The sequence below is a fragment of the Macrotis lagotis genome, chromosome 2 (genome assembly GCF_037893015.1).
Source record: "Macrotis lagotis isolate mMagLag1 chromosome 2, bilby.v1.9.chrom.fasta, whole genome shotgun sequence".
Classification (NCBI taxonomy): Eukaryota; Metazoa; Chordata; class Mammalia; order Peramelemorphia; family Peramelidae; genus Macrotis; species Macrotis lagotis.
The window spans coordinates 11,816,860-11,841,936 of NC_133659.1; the positions used below are offsets into that span (position 1 = coordinate 11,816,860).

Here is a 25,077-nt window from a genome sequence, read left to right on the forward strand (position 1 = left end):
GCCCAAGGCCACACAGCTAGGTAATTATTGTGTCTGAGGCCAGATTAGAACTCAGCTACTCCTGACTCCAGGGCCGGTGCTCTATCCACTGCACCGCCCCTGGACAGACTTTGAGTGATAGTGGAGGACAGAAGGATCTGGTGTGCTGTGGTCCTTGGAGTCATGGAGAATAAGACTTGACTGAACAACAACAAAATATAATGATGACTGGGTGATCAGCAACTTTGTGTAAGTCATAAAGGTTCACGTATGTACTTGTCTCCTCTGTAGAATATAAGCTCCCTGAGGGCAGGCTCTATTTCATACCGCGTGTAACACAAAATAGGGGCCGGATGGATGCCCTCCGTGGATGAGTAAAGCTCTTGACTTTGGATGCTGAGGTTGCTGTTTGGTTTGCTATGGCTCCTTCATTTCTGAGACGTAGGGATGGTAGATGAGGGTTGGTTTCTTGGAAAGAATGTTCAATTTGGAGCTAAGAGATCTCCACTTGGATTCTAGCTCTATATTTACTAGTTGTATGAACTTGAACAAGTTATTTCATTTCCCTGTGCCTTAGTTTCTTCATTTGTAAAAGGAGGGGCTTGGATCCTGGATCTCTAAGAAGTCTTTTTGAGCTCAAAGTCTATGATTCTAAGATCTGTGATCAAGTAGATACAATTCAAAAAGTTTATTTACCAATTGACCCAAAGTAACCCATCTATTTAACTTGCTACCCATTTTACAGATGAGGAAACTGAGGCACACAGGGTTAAGTGATTTGTCTAGGATCACCCAGCTAAGTAAGTGTATGAAGCTGGATTTGAACTCAGGTCTTTCTGACTCTGGTATAGATTCTAACATTGCATCATCCAGCAGTGCACCATCTTGGGTAAATCATGTAATCTCTCTGGCCCTCAGTTTTCTTATTTATAAATAGCAGGGTAGTACTAGAATGTTCCCCTCTCTCAGGAATGTTCCCCACTTGCCGCACCAGGCTGGCTCAGTGGGATGTGTTACAGACCTGTCATAACTGTCATATGAAAAACAGGGGATTTGGTTAGATGACCGACTTTCAATCTATGACCATGTCTGTCTGTCCATCCATCCATCCGTCTTCCTGCCTGCCTGTGTCTGATTGTCTATCCATATATCTCTCTATGTCTATCTATACAGGTAATCCTTTATGGGACCTCACTACACCTCAGAAGCACCTTTCAGTGGTGCTTCAAACTGGTGTCCCAAATGAAGTTTAAAAAAAGCATCGTCTGGTTATCTTTAACTCTACTCTCCCTCCCTCCCTATCAAATACTTAGCCAGTCATCTTGAGTCCCTTATGGAAACATTTCTCCCATTCCCTGGTTTCCCAAGCTGCAGTCCAAGTTCAAGCCTTTGCTAGCACTGTTGGCTTCATTGGCAGCATTTCCTAGATCCCACTCTTGGGCAAGTTAATGAATTTTTCTGCTCTTTGGTTTCGTCATGGGTAAAATAAGAAGGTTGAAGTTTTGCCCTTTTCAGTTCTTTTCAGTTCTAAATCTCACCCTCTGGTATGGAAAGAAACCAGGGTTGTCCCCTCTTGCTAGTGTCACTATCCCTTCATTATAATGACTGGGGGATACTCCCAATGGAAGAAGACTAAATAAGGCATTTTCTTGCCTTTATCATGGCATTTGTGGCAGGCCATCCCTTGTCCAGCCCCACTGGGCTACTGACAATTGTCTATCCCTTCCATCTGCCTCCTAGTCCATTTATTCTTTTATTAGCATAAAATGCATAACCAACGTTTCTCTTTATAATGGAAAAAAAACTCCACTCCACAGTCCAATGCACGTTTCCTCATAGTTTTCATTTATTTTTCCAGAAAAAAAAAATCACATTTAAATGACAACTTATTCAGACAATTCCTCTTCTTCGGTATAGAATGATTCCACTTTGCTCTGAAATGGAAACCCTCCCTACAGTAATCTGTCAGGGCCGAGAATTGCATAATCAGCATGTTGTGACATGACTCAAAGGGCTTAGGTGGGAATATGGAGGAAAACATCTATAAAAACCCCATTATTCACCCCCAAAGTGATAGCCACAGGTCGGTATCCTAATCTATAAGGCAAGTAACATTAAAATATGTTTCAGGTTTCTCTTCAACAACTCAATACAACACCTTCATCTCACCATAGTTCAGCCCTGTCAGATGCTGCAGCCAGTCAGATGTCCGATGTTGCAGACAGCGCACCCGGCCGCCTGCCCACCTGGGCTTTTCTCTGAGAATGCTGGCTACACGGTAAAGCTTTCATTACAGACTGAGCAGTTCAAAGGGTATCATAGAATAAATTGCACATGGAGGCAAAAAGGCCAGGCATTTAACTTAAACGTTAAAAATATACTTGTGTGTATTTTCATTCACAATTCTTATAAACATTTTATACACAAAGTATTTTATAAAACGATAGAGCTACTGGATAGAGGGTCAGAAAGGGAGAAATTTGCTCCACTTCTGCTCCAAGGGGGCAGAACAACAAAGGAGTCCCATCCCCCAGTTCAGAGAGAGCTCTGGACTCCCAAGTCGCCAGTGGATCCTCATTTCCCACCTCACTCCTGCTACACAGCATTTGTTAGTCAGCTGGAAACACCACACTGAACTTCACTATTTTTAAGAAATACTTTCCATTGTCCCTTTCTTGTGAAACGAGAAACAGATGTTTTTCAAGAGGCGCCTATAGTCTCACCCCGGGGCCCAAGCTCAGTTTGACCATCTGATCCCCATTTTCCGCGCAAAGTGAAAACAAGACCAAGAGCAATAGCAACAGCTGACCTCTTCCATAGAAACCCACGAACAGACTCCAAACACCGAATAAAGCAGCGGGCCCTGTGGCTGAACTGCTTAAAATGCTATCATAGGGAAAATTCACAGAATTCCAGAATCTTCTGGGTCAGAAGGGACCCCGGGGACATGTGGTCCAACCTATACCTGAATAAGAAACCCCTTGACAGAATCTCCGATGAGTGGTCACCTAGACTTTGCTACATCCCGAGGCAGCCCATTTACTTGTTGGACAGCACCAAGGCTGAGAAAGTTTCTGTCTTCTTGGGTCCTAAATCTGCCTTTTTGCCCCAGCCCTCATTTTTCCTCATTCTGCCCTGGACAAAGATTTATCTGCCCTCCCACGCTCAAGTACTTGAAGACAGCTGTTGCCACATTTGACATTGTGAGGGAGGCCATATTCAGCAGTTATTATTTCCAGCTTCACAGGAAAAAAAGAGTTGCTCTTTCCCCTACCCTCCTATCCAACTTCAATTATGTCAGGATTAAAATGCTGACAAAGAAAACCATCTCCAGCCTCCATAAGAATCCAATGATCATCCTGGGAACTTACCAGGGAAGGAAAGGATCTGGCTTTGGACTTGAGGCAGAACTGTCCCAAGGCGAGTGGGCCCTAGTAATGTGTTGGATTACTGAAAGTTTATAATGATGATGCATCGGGATCATTAGAAATTGAGTTGGCAACAAAATAAATGAAAAACTGCTATGGATGTTCATATAGGAATGAAAGAGATGAGATGAAATTCATATTTGGGTCTTTCCTGTGCTGAAATAAAATCTATTTAAACAAAACATTTAGATAGATTTCTTTAATTGCAAACTCTGAATGAGAGGATAATTTGAACTGTTTGAGGAGATGCCAAATGGTTTTGCTCTAATTGAAAACACATATATTGTCTCAGAAACCTTTAGCAGACCATGGAATTTAGACATGGGAAAGGGACTGTAGATGCCCTGGTCAACTCCCTCATTTTACCAAGCAGGAAACTGAGGCGCAGGGAGGTGAGCTCACACAGGAAGGAAGGTAGCCTTGGTGGATAGGCTTGTATCCTAGTTCTATCAATGGCCTTGAATAAGGTCACTTTACTTGTCTCAATGCCCTGAACTGTAAAATAGGGGTGACAACATTTACACTCTACCTCATGAGATTATTGTGAAGAGCTTGCTATGCCCCAAAGAACTCTGGAAATGCCAACTTTTATCATTCTCAGAAAGTAGAACTCAGGTCCAACTCAAGTGTTCTTTTCACAACCCCAGGCTGCTGATTTCCCTATAAATCCCTTGGAAAGTCAAATATGATGAAACAGTCCCAGGAAATGCTCATAGCATGTTGATTTTACTATATAATACTCCTTACCGATTTGCCTTTAACAATTTTTTTTCTTTTCCTACAGCACCATGGAAGTGGTTATCACCTCCCCATTATGAGTCAGTAAATTCAGGGTTTACTTTACACAAACCTGGGGACTGATGGTTATTGGCATGAGAGGCTCTAAGTTGCAACAACCTCAAACTACTTTGTAAAGGAAGATCTCAGATATTTTCTAAAAATACAGGACCTCAACCAGGAATTTTTATAACATTCCATAATTTTGGGGTTTGGGGGGAAATTAGTGATTTTTAGAAGGAACCTAGCATAACGGAATCAGAAAGACTCAGGTTTGAGTCTGAGCACTGACTTATATTTGCTCTAAGATCCTGGGTAAGTCATCATATCTTTAGGTGTTTCCCACAGCTCTCTAAGGTTCTAACTTCTGTCACTTTTTTGCTCGAGAAGCTTCATTGGTTCCCTCTTATCTCTGGGTAATGGAAAATGGTCCCAGATGAATCTTTGAGCATTTTGCATCCTCCCCCATTGCTCCAATCTCCCTTTCCAGACTCATTTACATTTCTACCAATTTGGTTTCCTTCATGTTCTGGTACTCAATAACTCTATCCCTGGGATTTTATCAGAATCCTGACCTTCTAACACTCCATGTCCAAACCCTCTTCTCATAATAGTATGTAATCACCTTGAGGCTAGAGATTATCATTTTTATCCTTGCATCCTTTGTAACGAACAGTGTGTTGTTTAATAAATACTTTCGGGGTGAATGAGTGAATGAATGAATTTCAAGTTCCCCCAAGATCACTTAAAGCAGGGGTGTCATTTCATCAAGGGCCATATTCCATTCATGAATATTGGAAGACTTTCTCCTGCTATTTGCTAAGTGGATGACAAATTGAGAAGGGTGGGGTAAAGCCTTGAGAGAGAACTGCCTGTATTGAGCAGGGAAAAAGAAAAACTCCCATTTGGTTGCCAGTGACTCATTAAGCAGAGACACCTAATAGGCATCCTCAAGAGTTCAGAGTTTTATTTTTGAAGGAAAACATTCATTCTTCTTTCCAATTAATTCCAACCTGACTTATTTTCGAGGGAATAGTCCATGCATTTGTGTTCATTTCTGAACCAATATTCTTATAGGTGTCCATTCATGTGGACTTAAACTGGGTGTTCTCAACCTTCTTTGGTGTCTTGGACCCCTCTTGGCAGACTGGTGGAGTCTTTGGGCCTCTTCTCTGAATAATGCTTAGAAATATGTAAAGTAAAATATTTAGGATGAAAAAGAAATCAAGTATATTAAAATACAGTTATCAACTATATGAAAAGCCCACCCTAGTCACAACCCTAGATTAAAAATCCCTGACAAAGTCATGTGAGATTTACCTGATTATTTCTACCCTAGATATTGTAGACTATGATGAGAAATAGGGTGAAACACTTTGAAGACAGGGAGTTTGGGGTCTCGACTCTTTCCCTCCCCTTTCACCCAGTAAGTGGTATACAGCGGTGATTAATAAACACTTACTGAATGAGTAGATTCAATACAGCTAGTCTGCTTTGAGGATAGACAAGGTCTTTGGGAAACAAGAAACGGGTTTTCTCCTGAAATGCTCACTTCTTCATTAACCACCTCTTTGCTGTTCCATTGCTAAGTTTGCCTTATGTGTTTGGATACAATTGGGCAGAATGCTGAAATGGAAGTGGGTATTGAGATTCTCTCCATGCGGCCCAGTCAACCATGGAAACATTCGCTCAAATTGTCACTTTCCAAGTCTATAATGCTACATTTCAGTGATATAGAAAGCCTCCATTTTGAACTTTCCGGAATTTGGTGATTGGTTACAACCCATCATCCTTCACAGAGTTGACAGCATGGAGCCCTCCTATTCTTTAAGGTCCTAAAGGAGAATTTTCCAAAGAAAAGAACCTGAAACAAATTGACAGACTTCATCTCATATTTGAGACTGAGCCTAAAAAACTTCTGCAGAGAAAGGAAAAAAAGACAAAAAAGATTTTCCTATTATTTTCTTTTTGAAGTAGAAAAAAAAATAAAGTAGATAGAAAAACTATAGTTCCTGATCTGAGAAAAGGGACATCTGTTTGGGGGCTTTGGAGTGTCTAAGCTTAGACTGATGTGAGAAAAGGGACATCTATCTGGGAGTTTCCAGTATCTAAGCTTAGACTAACAGAATTTCAGGACTGGAATGGTAACTCATTTCATCCTACTCAACTTAATGACTTAATTTTCCATAACACCTTGAGCCTGGGGTTTTCATAAGAGATGTGGACATTTACTATCCCATCCTCCTCCTCTTATCAGGAAATAGAAAGGGAAGTCAATTATTTTGGGCAGGCAGGGCTTCCTGGTCACCAGTGACAGTCCCAAACATTCAATGAAGAAAATGCATTTAAGATAATAGTAAAAACATGAAAGAATCATCGAGTTTCAGAGCTACTTTAGGGGCTTTAGAAATGATTTAAATCTCTAAATAATTTAAATTTAATTTATTTCACTTTAAGTAATATATACCCCTATCCCAAATGTTCAGAGGAGGAAATTGAGATATTTTGAAAGGAAGTGTCTTTTCCAGGATTCCCTAGTAAGAGTTAATAGCAGAGCAAATTAGAGCAGTTTGGAGCCTCTTTGAATAATCCACACAGAAACTTGTGTGTGTGTGTGTGTGTGTGTGTGTGTGTGAGAGAGAGAGAGAGAGAGAGAGAGAGAGAGAGAGACAGAGAGACAGAGAGAATCTCTTCTGTGTGTGTGTGAGAGAGACAGAGACAGAGACAGAGAGACAGAGACAGAGACAGAGATAGAGAGACAGACAGAGAGAATCTCTTCTCTGTGTGTGAGAGAATCTCTTTTGTCTGTGTGTGTGTGTGTGTGTGTGTGTGTGTGTGTGTGTGTGTGTGTGTGAGAGAGAGAGAGAGAGAGAGAGAGAGACAGACAGACAGAGAGAATCTCTTCTCTGTGTGTGTGAGTTTGAACACATGTGCATATGCAGATAGTGGGTAGAGAATAAAGACCCAACAGGAGATTTCCCCAGGATGAGGAAATTCCCTATCACTGTGGGGGGGCGGGGGGGCATCTTTTCTACAGGTCCTAGTCCTTGAGAATGTCTAGGATCATTAGAAAGTGAATCACTTGCCCAGGGTCCACAGCCAGAAGGGTCTAGAGCAGGACTGAACCAGAGTCTTTTTATCTCCAAGGCCAGCTCTTTCCCCAGAATTTGACACTATTGCCTCTCGTGAACATCATTAATTCCCGGAGATGTATGTAAGCCTCTAGACATACACATACATTGATATATGTCTCTATCCTAACGATAAGAATGTAGCTAAACTTAAAGTTTAATTTTATCTGAGGTGGTCTTACATACGTAAGCTAATTTACTTTAAGCACACAGAGACTTTTTTCCCCTTTAAGCAGCCCAAGGTGATGCAATGAGCTTTTCTTTGGGCAAACCGCAACTCTGGTAAGAGAAAAATAATACTTGAAAAATATATTATTTCACTATGCAGAGAAACTCATAGAAAGAAAATTATAGCCATTATCAATTTTACTTAGTGAAAGAAAATGTACTCTAATTGTATTATAAGAATCCATTTCAAAAAGTATTTCTCATGAAAACATAGAACTAATTTGAAAAAAGAAGAAAACTTTTTTTCGGTCATAGAAGGGAGACAAGATAATTATCCCAGCACTTAAAATCCATTCAAATGCCATTTCTTGTCTGTTTCAGATACAGAGATATTTTGGTGAATGGAGATGTCTGGAGGAATGGGGTGAGCTGTTTGACATTTATTATTGACAATCTTTTGGGAATTGGACACAGAGACATTAGCAATGGTTCAATTATTCTTTCGTGGCTGAGAACCATTGCAGTGTCTCCCAGGGTCATTGTTTGAACATGAATTCTCATTTTCTAATGCCTTTGGAAGAGTTGTGGAAAGTTGGACTATGTGTTTGCTAAGGCCAAGACTGAGCATGGAAGTTTAAAACAAAATAAGCAACTAGATACACACACACAGCTATATGCAACCACACATACAGGTAATCACACATACAAGCATACCCCCCCCCAACACACACATACACACTCACAAACACACATACATCTCAATCCCTGATATGAACTGGTTTTGTTGCTATTTGTCCCTTTTTCCTGAAAGCTGAATTCAAGTAGAATTGAAGCTCCATGAGGGCAGGGAGGATTTTTGTTCTTTGTAGCATAAATGCTTGAGGAAGGAAAAAGAGAAGGATGGGAGAAAGGAAGGAAGGAGGGAGGAAGGAAGACAAGAAGGAGGGAGGAAGGATGGAAAGAAGAAAAAAAGAGGATGTAAGAGGAGGATTTATCTAGTTAAATGAGGTTTGAGCGTATTTAGAAGCCTAAGACTCCCATTCTCTGGAACAGGGATCGTAGGCATTAATTAATTCTTTAAAATTTCATAACTAGAGATGTCTGAATCACATTAGGGATCCTTGTCATATATACTTTAAAAATTACATTTTTACAATATCAACAAAAGAAGGCATCCTTTTAAAGAGTTACCATGTGTTTATATGATTTAATTAACTCTAGAATTGCATAAAGTAAAATATAAAGAGTAAGATGTGAGAACCAGAAAGAAATATCTATATATATATGCTTTCTGTGTTACTACTCATGGAAGGGTTGTTCTAGACACTTTTAATAGTTCCATTCTTACCAGATAGCTTGTTTCTTATTGGTTTCAATCTTTCATATTTTAAGAATTATGTTCCTCTTTCTCTTTTCACTCTCAGCTTTAGGGTTCCCTAATATCTCTGACCTCCTTAATTCAATGAGGATTCCATTTGTCAAAGTGGACAAGGGTCCACAAGTAATTCTAGTGCCTTCATCGGGTGACTATGGGTAGTTAACCCTCTGGACAATGATGAGTAGGGAGGCAGTGATTCTTTCCCAGTGAAACCTATCATCCATTCCCCAGGTTCTCATAAACACTCAACAAAGTTGACAAGCAAACAAAAATAATGCTTACATCTTCCCTCTTGTACATTTGGGTGATGGATGGTCGTCTTAAAAGATTTTAACCCCTGATCCCAAAATTGGGAGGTGCCAAAGATCATTGCAATGAGTGGTTTTAAAAAAAACACACCAAACAAATTGACTTATAGGGATGATAATAAAGTTACTGTAAAATTAGACGGACAGAAAACTGTTCAAGAATAAAACTTTTATAACTTTAAGGCGGGTAAGGAGGAGATGAGGCCAATATAGCTAAGACAAAGATGCTGGCTAGAGGATAGGTCTCAAGAGTTGGGAAGAACTGGATTCATCCTGGCTTTGCAACCCTAGAGAAGTCCATTCATTTCTCAGCATCCTAGGCAACTCTTTCAGATGGGAAATTTCAGAGTATAGATCAGCTCTGGTAGAGAGAATTTCTTTCATGGTTGCTTGTTATACTGATGAAATCACATCTGGTTAAAATTTTGTGTATATATCTATATATATCGATATATATATATAGATATAGATATATACACACATAGCCATGTGTCTATATAAACATACATTTATGTATAAATGCATGCGTGTGTCCAAGAGAGGCAGTGTAATCTATTGGATAGAAGGCTGGTCTTGGAGGAAGGATAATCTGGTTTAAGTCCTGCCTTTGATATATATTAGCTGTATGATCATGTCCTTAAACTCTTAGGGCCTCAGGTGAAGTCTAAGAATGATGAATTTCTGAAAAGTTTTATCAGTGAAGGGAATCTCCATACAGGGAAAGCCCTCCACCAATGAACTACCATACACAGATTCCCCCCACCTCTCCCCCAAAAGTATCTAAATGTTAACTGGGTGGTGTGCCAAAGGGTTGAAGGGCAGGTTCTTCCATAGAAAGAATGGATAATAGTTTCTGGGGAGTACATCCCAAGAAGTATTTCTCCTACGGGAACCTATATTTTGCTGGTCTGGGCTAGAGAACTGCATTCCCTGCCTTCCATCTCTGGGAAATGGAGGTTAATGATAGGAGCTGTGGCTTGCACCTATCTTATTGGTTCCAAAGGAATGGCCAGTGGTTCTAATTTACAGTAATTCAGATTTTTAAAGAACATTTTGTTCATTGGAGAGGACATTTATTTCAGAGAAAAGCCATACAGCCTAACTTAGATTTCCCATTGCCCAAAAGCCTTGCAAGTTGCACATCAACAATCTCAGATCCATGGATGCTCATCCACCATTCACTCAAAGACCAGCAGCCTCCACATAGGGCAAGAGGACAGACGATGCAGGTCAATTCAGCCTGCAGAGTTTCAGAAACAGTTATGTCCACAATCAGGTAGCAATTCTTAATCACATCATCCTACAATCACAATAAAACTGCCTGGTTCTTCAGGAATCTCCATATTTGCCCAGTTTACGGGAGAGGTGGTGAGTGTAGGGAAATGGCCTGGATCCCAGCATCCTCTGGAATCTTAATCATAACTTCATAATTTAAACTTTAAATATCCCCTTTTTACATATTATAAAAATAAGAGGCCCTGTTTATATGGCGTGCATTTTTATGAAATTTGCAGTTTGAAAAAAAAGCGGTTAAAAAGTGGTACATCTTGCCTTCTTTAAATATCTTGTAACCTTAGAATTTACTGAAATATTTTTAATTCGAACCCCACTAAATGTTGGAAGGTAGAACTTTTAATTTCACACTATAGAATAAGACGTAGTAAGGACTGGAGGAGAAAAGGAAAGATTTTTCTTGGTTCTGCGAATCCTTCTTTTATGAGGCACCCCCTTTGAAAGCCGCTACCAATATTGTATTTAAACTTTATATATTGACAAAATGCAATCTATCTCTGTAAGCCTTGTGCCAATCAACAGGACTACTAGTAAATTTATATACCATAGTTTAAATTACACCCATTTCATGAATGGTCAAATGCTAAAACTCAAATTTGTCTAACGTCCTGAAATACAGTCTTACGGGAATGAGTACAATTTACAAATACAATAATTACATTTTAAAACCATTAACAATGTTACACCTAGAAGTAAATACTGTGGGACTGGTCTCAACACGGTGTTGTCCAAGGAGGGAGAAAGGTCACTGAAAGTAATGGACACTTCCAGTAGAAATGTCCCCAGGGCAGGTTTTACTTGGTTTTCATTAAAAACCCCAAAACAAAAACCTGTTCCATGTATGACAGTCCTCCGTGATAATGGGTTCTCCATATGCTTGCGTAAGGTTCTATTAGTTATCTGCCAGATATTTGCCTGAAAAAAAGAAGGTCGTGAGGACGGGTTACCAATCACCAGTCTGTCTGAAGAGGGAGTGTGAGGCAGGACATAGACATGGTGGCTTGTGGATGACCACAGATCCATCCTTCTCTCTATATATAACTAGATAGCAAGGTAATTCTAGGAAAGTTTTTCTTTTCTGGACATGTTATCACCCAGTTGATTGAGTATTAAATTTTCTAGAATAACTGTTCTACTTGTCATGGGTCTCTCTCAAGCCAAGGATTAGCCAAAACAGGACATTTTGTGTCCATGAGATGTCCTCAATTCAACTTTTAGAGAGAAATTCCCTTGGGGTACTGGGGATTAAGGAAGCACTCTCCCATTGTAGGAGACACTCTGGAACATTATCTTATGATAGATAAGGCAGAGACCCAGCATACCAACCTCGAGGGTTTGAGATCTTGAGATACTATCAAGTTACTGGTGGGTCATTCCTGGAAGGGCAGTGATGCTCAGACTGAGGAGGGACTCACCTGGCAGGTAGCAGGGACCCCAACTAGCAGCTTCCTATCTTAAGTCAATTGTTCTTGCTCATTTAGTGCTATGCTTATTTGTTTGTTTAGACTGTACCAGAGGATAAGAAGGGCTTTTTAGAGTCCTGTAAGTTAGGTATCCTGGAAGGAATTAATGGCTGTCTCATCCTAGTTACAAATTAGGTTTAGATCATCAAGTATTTATTAAGCACCAACTGCATGCTGGGGATAAGACTGGGCTTATAAAGAAGGGCAAAACCCATAAACACACACCTATCCTCATCATGATCCTTTCTCTCAAGGAAGTGACAGTTCAGTAGGGGAGATAATGGGCAAATAACACATACAGACTAAATGGAGTGAATCATGGAGCTCGGGAAGTCCTGCCTGGACAGAGAGTTCTTCCACTGGCAGTGACCCTGGAGCGTCAGAACTGGATATTGGCCAACTCTGGTCCTGGGGATCCCTGGTTTACCCATCAGATTAAGCGACACCTACAGGATTTCTAATGGAATGAATTCAAGCTCTTCTCATTCTTTTGAACCACCTGGGGACTGGATTCCCTGTCTTCTGCCTCTTGGAAATGGAGGTTAATGATAGGAGCTGTGGATTGCTCCATCTTATTGACTCCAAAGGAATGGTCAATGTTTCTAGTTTACAGTAATTCAGATTTTTCAAGAACATTTTGTTCATTGGAGAGGACATTTATTTCTGGGGCTCTCTTGAACTAAGGAAGGGAAACTAGGAACCATTCAGGATTTTCAGGGAGATTGCTAAAGTAGCTAGACCCTCTGCCCAAATACTTTGCATTTATGTTTTATTTACTCTGTATAAACAGTTCTCTCTCTTGACTTCCTGTTCTCATTAGACTATAAGCTCCTTGAAAGCAGGGATTGTTTCCAAGAGGCTTCTAGTTGGTACCATATTGCAGAGGGTTAGACCTGGAGTCTTGCTGTAGGACCCTGGGCAAGTCACTTAACTTTTGTCTGTCCCAGTTTCCTCATCTGTAAAATGGGAATAATAATATATCATCTCTTTTCCGAGGATCAAAAGAGATAATATTTGTAAAAAGCATTTATCCTAGAGCCTGGCACTCTGGGGAAATGTTTATTCCTTCCCCCTCTCTTTAAAGGTATTACATATAAAAGGCTTTTAATAAATGTTCATTGAAATGAATTCTCTATGCTCTGATGCCATCCACCAGTAGAATGCAAGAAGTGCCTAATAAATGATTATTGACTGATGCTCTCCCTAAGAGCACAAGATCTGAGGTTTAGACCCTGGGCAGCAATTTAGTCCCATGCTCTCATCATGTATGAGGAAACTGAGGTCTTGGGAAGGTACATGACTGGCTTGCCCAAGGTTCTTTTGCTAGCAAGCACTGAAGGTAGATCTAAAGCAATCTTGTCTGTAGCCACTCTCTTTGTCCACTACCTCTGGTGAAAGGAAGGAAGGGCCACATGGGCAGGCACACTACCACCCTCTCCACTTACCTGCTGCGAACCTTTTTTTAATGAGTGAAAACCGGTACCCTGCTCCCACCAGCTCGATGTCACAGCCAGAAAGGGTGCTCCCCTCACTGGTAAACTGCACGACCAATGGAGAAGGTTTGCTAGGGCCTTCGGATAACTGGAATCTCGCCAGCAAAGACCCCACCCCTCCAAAAGAAAAATAACAACCCGTTATCAGAGGAAAGCAGTAATGTAATGACTCTACTGACAAGAGAATAAAACTCCAAGTTGAACTTGGAACTTAAAAATGCAAGACTTTATATTTCAGTTACAAGCCCTATGATGAATAGTGTTTATTAGTAAAGATTCCTAGCCACTAGGTGAGGCCATGTATGACGCACAATTGAGGGTAGACAAGCTATTTCAGAACAGGCTATTTTTTCCCTTGCCACAGGCAGATTTAAGTCAGATGAAAAATTAAAAATATCAAAATGATCCCAGAGTACATGCAGGTGTCCAAACATGGGAGAGACACGTGTGAGGCTGAGAGCTGTTCTTTGATTAGAAAATTGTCATGTCTGTGTGTGTGTGTGTGTGTGTGTGTGTGTGTGTGTGTGTGTGTCTATGTGAAGGCAGATTATAGGGGAGGGGCTAAGAATGTTTGTCTGAGATGAGAGGAACACATTAAAGAAATAAGTAAAAAAAAAGCATGATGACTTTATTTGTTGATAAATCTAATCAGAAGGTAAGGCCTTTTTCTATATGATGATAGAGCTCTTTGGGCAATAATGAACTATTTAAAAATAAGTTATTTCAGGTTTTTTTTTTGGGGGGGGGAAGAGGAGGCATGGGAGGGTGTCCAAATCTGTGCAAGTAACTCCCTCTGTGGTCAGAGAAGATGGACAGATCAGAGGCCAGAAAGAGAGATCATAGGATCATAATACTACAGCCAGTAGAGACATCAGAGGTCATTTTAGGAATAAGGAGTCTATAGATAAAGAGACTGAGACTCAGGGAAGTGAGTGGTTTTTCCCAGTGTGACATATAGGATGAGAGATCTAGAGGTTGGATAATCCAAACTCCTTAATTTACAAATGAAGGAGGTGAGGTCCAAGGACCACAATGATTTGCCCAAGGTCATAAGTAGTATCAGAGATGGAATTTTAACCTGGACCCTCATCTTCTGGAGTCAGGGCTCTTTAATGTGCAATCCACCCATTTTTGGGATCTAAACTATATTGAGGAAAAGGAAGGAAAACCCAGAGCTCCTTGGCCTTATGTCAAATTTGTAGGGTGATGCAGACAAGGGGCTCACTGGTGATCACCTCTTATATAGACTTCCAGTTCAACTCTGCCCATGTTGCTTAAACTCCCTGAGCCTCAGTTTCTTTATTTGTAAAATGGGGATAAAAAAGTACCTTCATTCCAAAGTTTTGAGAACCAAAGGCAGTAATGAATGTAAAGTAGATTGCAAAACTTAAATATTTTTAAGTGTGATATCAATATTATTGAACAAATGAATTACCTCCATTTTCTGATTTTTGAGAGATGTCAGGGATCTTCCACAGTATTCTTTGCTGTTCAGCATTCCTTAAAATAAGATAGGAAGCTATTAGGATTTGCTCTGTGCTTCAGGACATTGAATCTAGAAGAAATCTAAAATGCAATACATTTAACACTAAACTCACTCTTTTTAGCCAATACTCTCCCCTCTTCCAAATGTCTCTTGTTCTGTTACAGACCTCACCAGCTATCTAGTGGCATTATTTTGGTCAATTATCCAGTCTTTGCCATATCTTCTTCCTTCTCATATGACCTATTGCTCTGCTTTTACAGTCACTAACTTGACTCTAGCCCTTATCCCTGCTCCCCTGGCTTATTGAAACAGATTCCTAATAACTGGTCTCCTTTCCCAAGTCTATCCTCCTTCATTCACTCTATGCATGTCTGACAAGTCATTTTCTTAAATCACAGATCTGTCTGTATAAGCACCATATTCAATAAACATGACTTCCTATTGCCTCTAGGAAAAAATACTCTATCTCAAAACCTGGCCCCAATTTACTTTCTTACCAACCTCCATGGATGTCACTCCCTTTTCTGTCATCTTTGATTCAACCAAACTGGCTTTCCCTCTGTTCCTCATCACGAGACTCCCTTCTCCCGTCTCCCAACTCTATTCCTTTGCCTTGGGTTGGAATATACTCTATCTCAGGGAGCCCCTCTTTTTCTCTAACATGCAAATCAGACATCATCTGGAATGGGTTCCCTGCCCAATAATGCAGGTTACACGCTTCCTTTGGTAGATAGTTTCCTAGTGTTGTTGTGGATCACATGTTCACTATTCTGTGTTCAACCCAATGTTAAGCCTTTCAGAAATTAGTCAACATGGTGCTTGGGGAACCAACACAGTATCTAGTTTTTGGACCAGTTCCTAGTTTTTTCCTAGCTTCAGGAAGCACCTCCTGCACGTCTATTGTAACATTCAAGAAATGAGGGGAAACGAATCCCCAGCAGAGCTGCATGAGGCTAAAGGATCCATAGGATCACCCAGCTAGTAGGTGTCACAATTTGAACACACGTTTTCTTGACTTGAAGCTCAATATGCTACCAATCAATCAATAGCCATTTCTTCAGTACTAGCTATGTATCAGGTGCCATTCTCTACTACTTCATAATTCTTTTGTTAACCCCCCCCACAAAAATCCCAAGAAAATGTTTTCATTGGAATAAGTCATTCTCATAGTTGACATTGCTCTCTATCAATGCATACCGACATCTCCTCTGAAACTATTAGATTCCCTGGGGCTCTTAGAGGCTCTCCCAGATAGTACATGTCAGAGGCAGGTCTTCTTGGATGGGAGGATGACTCCAATGTCTTCTCAGAGGATGCCCCCCCCCCCCCAAGCTCCCACCCCATGCCATATAGCTTTCCTGCCTTGGCAATATTTTTGAACAAAGCACTGACAGATGGAAAACCCCAGTTAATAGCTTGACTAATTCAGGGGAAGGAAACTAAGGTAGATGAACAAATTCTTTAAAAGCTCTATCTACTTTCTGCTTTTTCAACCACACGGGAAAAATGGATTCTGGTTCCTTGACAGATTCTGGATCAAAGTGTCCTAGACTTTTCAGCACAAAGAGGTGATTTCCATTCCTGGACCATGGTGATTCTTAACCCAGAGAGAAGGCAGAAGACCCCTGGAAGAACCAGTGACCTGCTGGTCCAAAGGTTCTATGGGACTTAGGTCTTCCCTACCAAACAGCAGGAGGCAGCACCGCTTGAAGTTTGGTGACTCCGCCATCAATGGGGACAAGAAACTGGACATTGTTGAGGGCGACTGGAGTGGTCATTGCATCTGTGTTATACTTGTAGTCGATGCGAAGGTCAGTGCTTGCTGGCTCACATCTCCAGTTCACTGCCAAGTTCAGGGGAGTTGATTGAATCCCCTGGACAGACACCTAGTCCAAGAACAAACAAATCAGTAAAGAGGGCAGAGGTTGCTTTGGAAGTCATTCCTGATTCCTTTGCATCCTCCAAATCCTGAGGATCTGCTCAGAAGAAATCTATGACATGATTTTCAAACATGAGTGTGTTTAGAAAAAAGTCCCTGGATGGAAATCACCAGGTGGAATGTTTTCAGAGGACCAAAGTTGTGGAGGAGGCAGGAAACTTCATGGTCATCCTGTCCAGGTTTTACCTACCAGACAAGGGCCATTCAGTCTGTTTGAAGATCTACAAAGACGGGGAACTTACAACCTCTTAAGGCATCCCATTCCAATTTGGGACAGATCTATTAGGAAACTTTTCCTTACACTGAGCCCCAATTTTCCTGCTTGAACCTTTTGGTTCTGGCTCTACCTTCTGTTACCAATCCATATGACAACCCTTCAAATATTTGATACCAGCTAGGATGTGTCCCTAAGTTTTTCTTATCTGGGTCATTGCCCCCTTCCATCCCCAGTCTCATCTTCTCTACCTACACCTTCTTTGTTCCTTTAACCAATCTTCTTATGACATGGACTCGTGACCCTTCACCATTCTGATTGTCCTCCTCTGGATGCTGTCTGGCTAACCAATATACTTTTAAAATTGCGACTCTGAGAACTAAGTACAATATTTTAGATGAGGTCAGAGTATTGTCTTCCTTCTACCCATGATCTGCCACATGAGATTTTAGGGCTTGCATATCCCACTGCTCAGTCAGGTTTTTTCCTTCCAACAACGAGCATCTAACCCTACTTCCTTTCTCCTTTACTTAGGAAGTTGATTTTTAAAAATCTAGACATAAGACTGGATTTCCCCCTACCAAATTTTAACAAATGAACAATAAAAGAATGATTTAGAAAGACTGTGTGGCAAAGTGAGTTGGAATGTCAATCTTGACATTTGGAAGAATGAGTTCAAATTCTGACTCAGTTGCTTGCTGACTCTGTGACCCTGGCAAGTTGTTCATGGCCTCCGAGTTGGCGCTTTCCTATCTGCAAAATGGGGATAATGAGAATATTGACTTCCTAGGGTTGTTGTGAGGTAAAGTGATATATAAATGGTAGTAATTACTATTATTTAGCACAAAAACGTTAATGTGATCTTTGGTTGCACTGAGAGATCTAGGCAGGTGATCAACTCCTATACTCTGTCCTGTTCAGACCATATCTGGAATCTCATGTGCAGTTATGGGCACTCCCAACATTTCAAGAGTGCATGGAAAAACTGGAGAGTGTCTAGAGGAGGGGAGTCAAGGGTCTTGAGAACTTGCCATCTGGCGATCATCTGGAGGACGTGGGAAGGTGAATGGGGGAGAAAAAAAGACAGGGCAGAGGGTAGTGATGGCCACTACCTTCAAGTATTTGAATGGCTGTCACATGGAAGAAAGATTAACCTTGTCTTGCTTGAACTTCAGGGCCGAACCAGGAGCAATGAGAAAATATTGCAAAGAAGCAAACTGGGACTTGAAATCAAACAAACAAATAACCTCCTAACAATGAGAATGATCCCAAATTGGAATGTCTTCTCTTGAGGGGCATGGGCAGAGATCTTCAATCAGAACTGGGAGGACCATTGATTAAGCATGCTGTTGAGGGGATTCCTGGACAGTCTTGGGGGTTGGCCATGATAACCTTTGAGCACCTTTCAATTCTGAGAGGCTTTCATGGGCTTTGTTTCTTGGATCAGATATCAGGGGACAGAGGAGTCATTTCCCTTAGAATTCCATGTTTCTAGGAAGATATCAACTGGCAATCTGATAAAGGTGTCTTTATCCGTACAATTGCATCTTACCTGATATTTGAGCATGTCCACATTATAATACGTTGCCTGTGGCTTTTGCTCTGACACTTTCTTTAGGTGAGTCATCAGATTTGGCATGTTTACCCAGAATTCCTTGGTATTGGCATCACATTGTGTATCATCGCTATTCAAAGAAAAGAAAAGTTTGAATTTCTAGGTCAAAATAAAAGAACCACATGCATGTACACACATTTTAGAGAAACGTACATACATACATACATACACATATATGCAACAACTTCTGTCTGACTTTTCTCCTTATTTCTGGAAATCCTCAACTTTCTTATCTGAAAAGTGGGGATCAGACCAGATGATCTCCAAGGTGTTGTCTAAGTCTATGATTCTGTGAACTCTGATCAAGTGGATGGTTTTTTATACTTATGTTGATTCTATTACCTTTAAGACGAAATACTTGCCATATAAGACCGTCCACATTAAATTTGTACCTACCTTCCCAGTCTGTCTTAAGGCACTTTCCTGTTCACTTAAAATGGCCAACTAGTTGATCCATGTAAAAGTCATTCCCTCCCATAGACCCTCTGTCTAGAATGTGCTCTCCACTCATGTCTACTTTTTAGAACTCTGAGCTTCTTTCGAAGTCCAGTTTAGACGCCACCTCCTCTATAACTTTTCTGGATGCCTCCCAATTTCTCATGTTCCAGAACTCTTGGTATACTTCTGCTTCCCTGGATATATCTTATTTCCCCTTAAATGGAGACATTTTGTACCATTACAGTGGAATGTAAACACCTTAAAAGCAGGGTTGACTCTGTATCCCTAACCCTGATGAAATCATTTCCATTAGGACTGGCCATCAAATTGACAAACGTTTCTAGCCTCTGGTCAGCAGTTGAAATTAAAACTAAATTATTCCAACTAAATTTAATTGGGTCATAAGAAATTAATTATCTTGTTAAAATTTTGTCTTGACTGATCCCTCCTCTTCTGGAAAAATACAGTTTTGTTAGATTAACTACAACAACATATCTTTCTATAGCGCTATAAAGTTATCATGTATACGGAATGTGAGACCCATATCATCCTATGAGTTAAAGACTAGAGGGCTGAGTATCAGGAGTAGGATTTAGTGTAAAGTCTTACACTGGAGAGCAAGAATCAGATTTATGAGTATGCTGGAACCCAGCCCTCTGGCCATTCTAGCACTGAGGGACTAGAGCCTTCTGCTAGGCCCCTCTCCACTGTACCATATTCTCCAAAGAAGAGAAGGACAGTCTTAACTATGTAATAAATAGTAACCACACAGTATTATTGCTCTTCTCAGACCACTGGCATTCCTAGAACATGAATACTGCATGAACATCCACATGAATGTGATTATTACACACACACACACACACACACACACACACACACTTTTACCCATAGCAAGAATGAACATAAATAGTAGAGGCAACTTGGTTTAGTGAACTGCACTAGGAGTCAGGAAGAGCTGGGTTCAAATTCTACTATATTTACCAGCTATGTGACCTTGAGCAATTTCCTTTACTTCTCTGAAATCCAATTCCCTTATCTTTAAATGGGGATAGCAGTAATACCTACTTCCTAGGGTTAGTGAGGGAAAATAAGAAGGAATTATAAAGTATTTTGCAAATATCTCTACTGTCATCATAATGATTGGGAAAAAATATTGTATAATACATATCTACCCAATAAAATTTCACTGAACACATTTACATATAATGCTGAATAAAACATATAATAAAATTGAGATTTAGCACAGGGAAGACCAGTTTAAATCAGAAGTATCAATCATAATATTTTTTAAAAGAATGGGAGCAGCTAGGTAGCACAATGAATGGAGTACTGGTCCTGGAATCAGGAGATCTGAGTTCAAATTCAGCCTCAGTCACTTGACATTCACTAGTTGTGTGACCTTGGGCAAGTCACTTAACCCCAATTGCCTTACCCTTCCAAATGTTTTCATTATTTTCAAATACAATAGATCAAACCAAACAAAAACAATGTTGTCCAGTATAAGTCCTCTGTGGATTTGTTTTAATAATCTTTTGAGAATACTTTGAAAATGATTTCTCTTCCCATAGATGTCTCTAAAATATTTGAGCTTTACATTTGATTGGAAGCTCCTGAGGGCAGGACCTGTCTATGGCCAATTGTATCCTCGGAAGTTAGCCCAGGACTTGTGCTTAACATTTCATATTGATTGTTATTAATAATGCCTCATTCTCTTAAGTAATTTTTTATGCCTCTTTTTCACATTATTAACTTATTGAGGAGAACCTTCTTTAGGGTCTTCATTCAGAGAAAGGACAAATAATGACAATTTAAACCAAAGCAGGAAGGGTTCTGGGAGCTAACAGGTTCACCTTCACTGGAAGTTCTTAGTTGAGGCATGATGATTTCTCATCTGGGATGTCTTGAACCCCTTCAGGACACGCCAAGGATGGGATCATTCACTTAGAACTTGGAGACACTTTGGTCCAACACACTCATTTCATAGTTGGGGAAACTGAGGCTCAGAGAGGTCACCAGTTAATAAGTGTCAGGCAGCCCTTCTTGACTCTTGGTCCAACATGCTTAGGGCTTTGCCCTATTGTCCTTCCCCCATGCTGTTGAGACAAATGTCTGAAGTTCCGCCCAGTTCTGGGTTGCTGGTATTGTTGGTTTTGTAGGCTGTGGCCATTGAATGTGACCTCTATGAGATCCCACTGAACCTGGAAAGGCACCATATATGGTCCCAGTGACAGACTCCCTTCCTCTTGAAGACTTGCCTAGATCATTTCTAAGAGACTGATCTCCAAGGAGGCCACAATTTAAGGTTGGACTATGCCAATTCATGAAGAACATCTCCCAAAGCAAAGATTGAGGTACAACTCATGCTGGGGAAGTGTGTGTGTGTGTGTGTGTGTGTGTGTGTAAGACATTTGGCTTACAAGACCTTGTGACAGGAGGAACCCTTAGAACACTATTCAGTAGGGAGGCAGAGAATCCCATATTCAGAGATCAAGAAAGAAGGAATCAGGCAGCTCTAGGGAGAGAGTAATTATGGTATGGTGCAGGGACTATGAGACCCACAGGTGTATAAGGCCATGAAATCATTTGGTCTGGTGCTTTCAGGACAACTGTAGGTGGAACTCCAAATTCAATGAACCTAGGAGCTTTTAGGGGTCAATTAATTAAATATTTGACCAAATAAGCTAATAATTTTGTATGTGCTGTGAATGACGTTCTAAATATCCAATAAAAAAAACCCTGGTGTAGAGGAAAAACCATCTGCTCCTATCCTAGTTCAACTAATTATTTTTGCTCATTAGTGGCTGAAGGAGTCTAAGTGCAGAGCGCATGAAGACTTTCTATGTTTGGTGCCCTTGGACAAGCCGCAACACACCCCTCAGCTACCCTAGTTATATGTCTGCTTACTAGGGATAGGAACTGGACCAGTGATTTCATTGATAGGGGGAAATTTTAGATTAGGAGACTCCTTCTAGTAATACAAATTGGCACCTTCTCTGTAACTTAATAGCCCTAGGGAGAGGGTAGCCAGAGATGTCGAAAGTCTGTTCCCATTGGCACACAACATTCCGGAATACCCCAGGAACCACATTAAAATGTAATTGGGAAATACTTAGCAAAATAAATAAAAATACAATAGAACATAGACATTGTTTGTTATTATGTGTGGTTTTCTAAGTCAATATACTGCTCACAGGGATCCTTTTGTATTGTATGATTCAGTTTCTATTGGAGGTTGTCACCACTGGTCTAAGGTATTGAAAGTTTAAATGGCTTGTCCTGGGTCACATAGTCAGTATTTGTCGAGGGGAAACTTGAATCCACCTTTTCTTGGTTCTAAGGTCAGACTTCCTGGAAATTTGGGATTCCTCCTCTCTCTCTCTCTCTCTCTCTCTCTCTCTCTCTCTCTCTCTCTCTCTCTCTCTCTCTCTTCCCTCCTTCCCTCCCCCTCTTCCTATCAACTTTACCACAAACCTTTTATTTTAATAACAAAATATTTGTATTATTTCTTCTAGATAGTAAGATGAATGAGGGCAGGGAACATGTCTTATTGCTATACCGCCCCTGTGGTGTTCTTCATGGATATGGTTAGTATTTGATATATTTTGTTTGTTAAATTGAATTGTCCAAACCCTTTTAACTTAGCACTTTGATTTACTACCTGTGTCTTTAGAAATGATATTGCCCATTTTGGTGCCTCAGTTTCTTCTTCTGTAAAATGAGGGTGTTGCACCAGATGACCTATAAATCATCTCCAAATGTATGATTTGATATTAAGAATTTGAACTTTACTAGAAAAATCTCATATCCAACATCATTTCCAATTCTGTTTTTTCTATTCTGGGAAGTACAATTGACAGAGTACTTATTCATTTGTTTTCAGCTTACCAGGAGAAGACAGGTTTCACACACACACACACACATACACACACACACACTGCTCAGCTACCAAGCCACAAACCACCCTCCCATCTCTGAAGAGCTTGTAGAAAATGGTATTTACCAGCAGAGAAGTTGGGGGTTTGGCAGGACGTGTTCTAACCTGTTGAAATTCACCACTCGGAAGGTCAGGGTGGCTGGGGAGGGGTTGTTGGCAAAGTGTCTGGTGATGCCAGCTGGGAATGACAGCACCATCTCTCCAGTGATCTTCACTATACACCTGGAAGGGGGAGAGGGCAAAGATAGTGAGAAGACAGGAAGAGTCAAGACAGAGACCATGGAGAGAAACGCAGATCCTGGAGGGTGGTCTGATGCCTCTCTTTCTTACCTGGCTCACAAGTTCAGATTCTTAGAGCTAAGGGCTCCAGTAGCAGCCAGTCCTAATGCTACCTCAGTAGGAATCATTCTATTGTGAACCTACCAGAGGGTTTTCAAGACCTTCAGTAAGAGGGAAGTCACTTTTCCCCAAAGCAGCCCCTTGCGTATCTCTGCATTAGGATGTGGTTTGTGTCTGCCTAATGATGTTTCTTCTTTGACTAAGCAGCACATGCCTGTCCTCCCTTATGGCAGCTGTAATGACAGCTGTAATGTCTTCATCTCAGAATCACAGTCTTTGAGAATAGGAAGGGGTCTCAGCAGTTGGCCCATATAGCAAAGGCATCCCTGCTATAATCCCCCGCCCCCAATGCTCATCTTGTCTCCCCTTGAAAGTCTCTGAGGAGGATCACCTAGCCCTCCAATAGTAACCTGATCCACTTGGGAATAGATGTCTTCATTCTGACATGGAACCCAAATCGCTTTCTTTTAATGGTGTCTCCTGGCTCAGTTTTCTGGGGCAAACAGTCCAAATCTAAGCTCTCTTTCACAGAAAGTTCTTTAAGTAGTCAGAGGGAGCTGGTCATGCCCTACCCCAAGGGTTCTCCTCTTCATGATACAAGACATACCATGATAAAGACTGCTCCTCCAATGGCATAGGCTCATGGTCCTACACTCTCCTGTCTGCCTTCCTTTGAACACTCTTTGGTTCAATCTGGGGAAGGTAGTCTCAAGATTATCAATGTCCAATGGACATCAAGAGTCTCAGTGTGTTTGGTAGGCAGTAGGCACTTAGTAAAAGTCTATTATACTGATTGATTATACTTTCTTTGCAGTTTAGTCTAAGAACTCATTTTGTTTTCTTCCTTTAATGATTTTAAAAAGTTTTGTTTTTTCCAAGGCATTTCCATATATCTAATTTCATCAATGGGGAAAGGTCCCCCATCAGGAAACTCCCTCTTTCGATGGAGGTGGCAGCTGTTCCCCACTTGAGTCTTTTAGGGGTACTTAGACCATTGAGGGGCTCAAAAACTTGCCCAGGGTCAAACATCTCATTTAGGTCAGGAATGGAACTGGGACTTTGAGAATTTTTCACCAGCTATTGGTCCATTCCATGAGGCCTCCTCTTAGTTCCTTTTGACTAACAGAGTGGTCCATGGAAGAAGCCCACAGTAACTTTTACAAATTCATGTTTAATATTTAAAGTATTTGTCCCGCCCTGAAAGTAGTCAGGATGGGAGGATAACTTAGCTTTCTTGAGAACTAAGTGAATAATGACTCTGTGATGATTTCATGATCTTTAATAACTGGAATCTTATAGCAAAATGTATCTTAGCCTGACCAGGGTCCAGAGAAGATTCCCCCTCCCCCCCACTAACCATTCAAAAGGAAAAGCTTCAGTTGTTTCTCAGTCATGGCTGACTCTTCCAATCCAATTTGGTGTTTTCTTGGCAGAGATATTGGAATGGTTTACTATTTTCTTCTCCAGTTTATTTTACAAATGAGAAAACTAAAGCACATATGGTTAAGTGACTTGCCCAGTAAAGCTGAAAGGGCTGATGTAATGCTATATGGCAACCACAGGAGGCAGCATGCCATAGTGGTTAGTGTATTGGAGGAACTGGAGTCAGAGAACATGGGTTCAAATCCCGCCTCTGATACTTATCAGTTGTATATTAGGTAAATCACTTTAATTTGTTCCCATATTCCCTT

At 40.7% G+C, this 25,077-nt stretch overlaps 1 protein-coding gene across 1 annotated transcript in view; it reads right to left on the reverse strand.

The window, feature by feature from the left end:
* Nucleotides 1-10,415: 10,415 nt before the first annotated feature.
* Nucleotides 10,416-25,077, reverse strand: part of SGIP1 (SH3GL interacting endocytic adaptor 1) — a 244,580-nt gene continuing 229,918 nt past the window's right edge. The window contains exons 23-28 of the mRNA XM_074220587.1: nt 23,114-23,269; nt 18,610-18,742; nt 16,588-16,790; nt 14,854-14,918; nt 13,371-13,535; nt 10,416-11,377 (exon numbers count right to left, since the gene is read on the reverse strand). Of these exons, the coding sequence (XP_074076688.1) occupies nt 11,355-11,377; nt 13,371-13,535; nt 14,854-14,918; nt 16,588-16,790; nt 18,610-18,742; nt 23,114-23,269 (745 nt within the window). The 3' untranslated portion in view covers nt 10,416-11,354. The remainder of the gene's footprint in view (nt 11,378-13,370; nt 13,536-14,853; nt 14,919-16,587; nt 16,791-18,609; nt 18,743-23,113; nt 23,270-25,077) is intronic.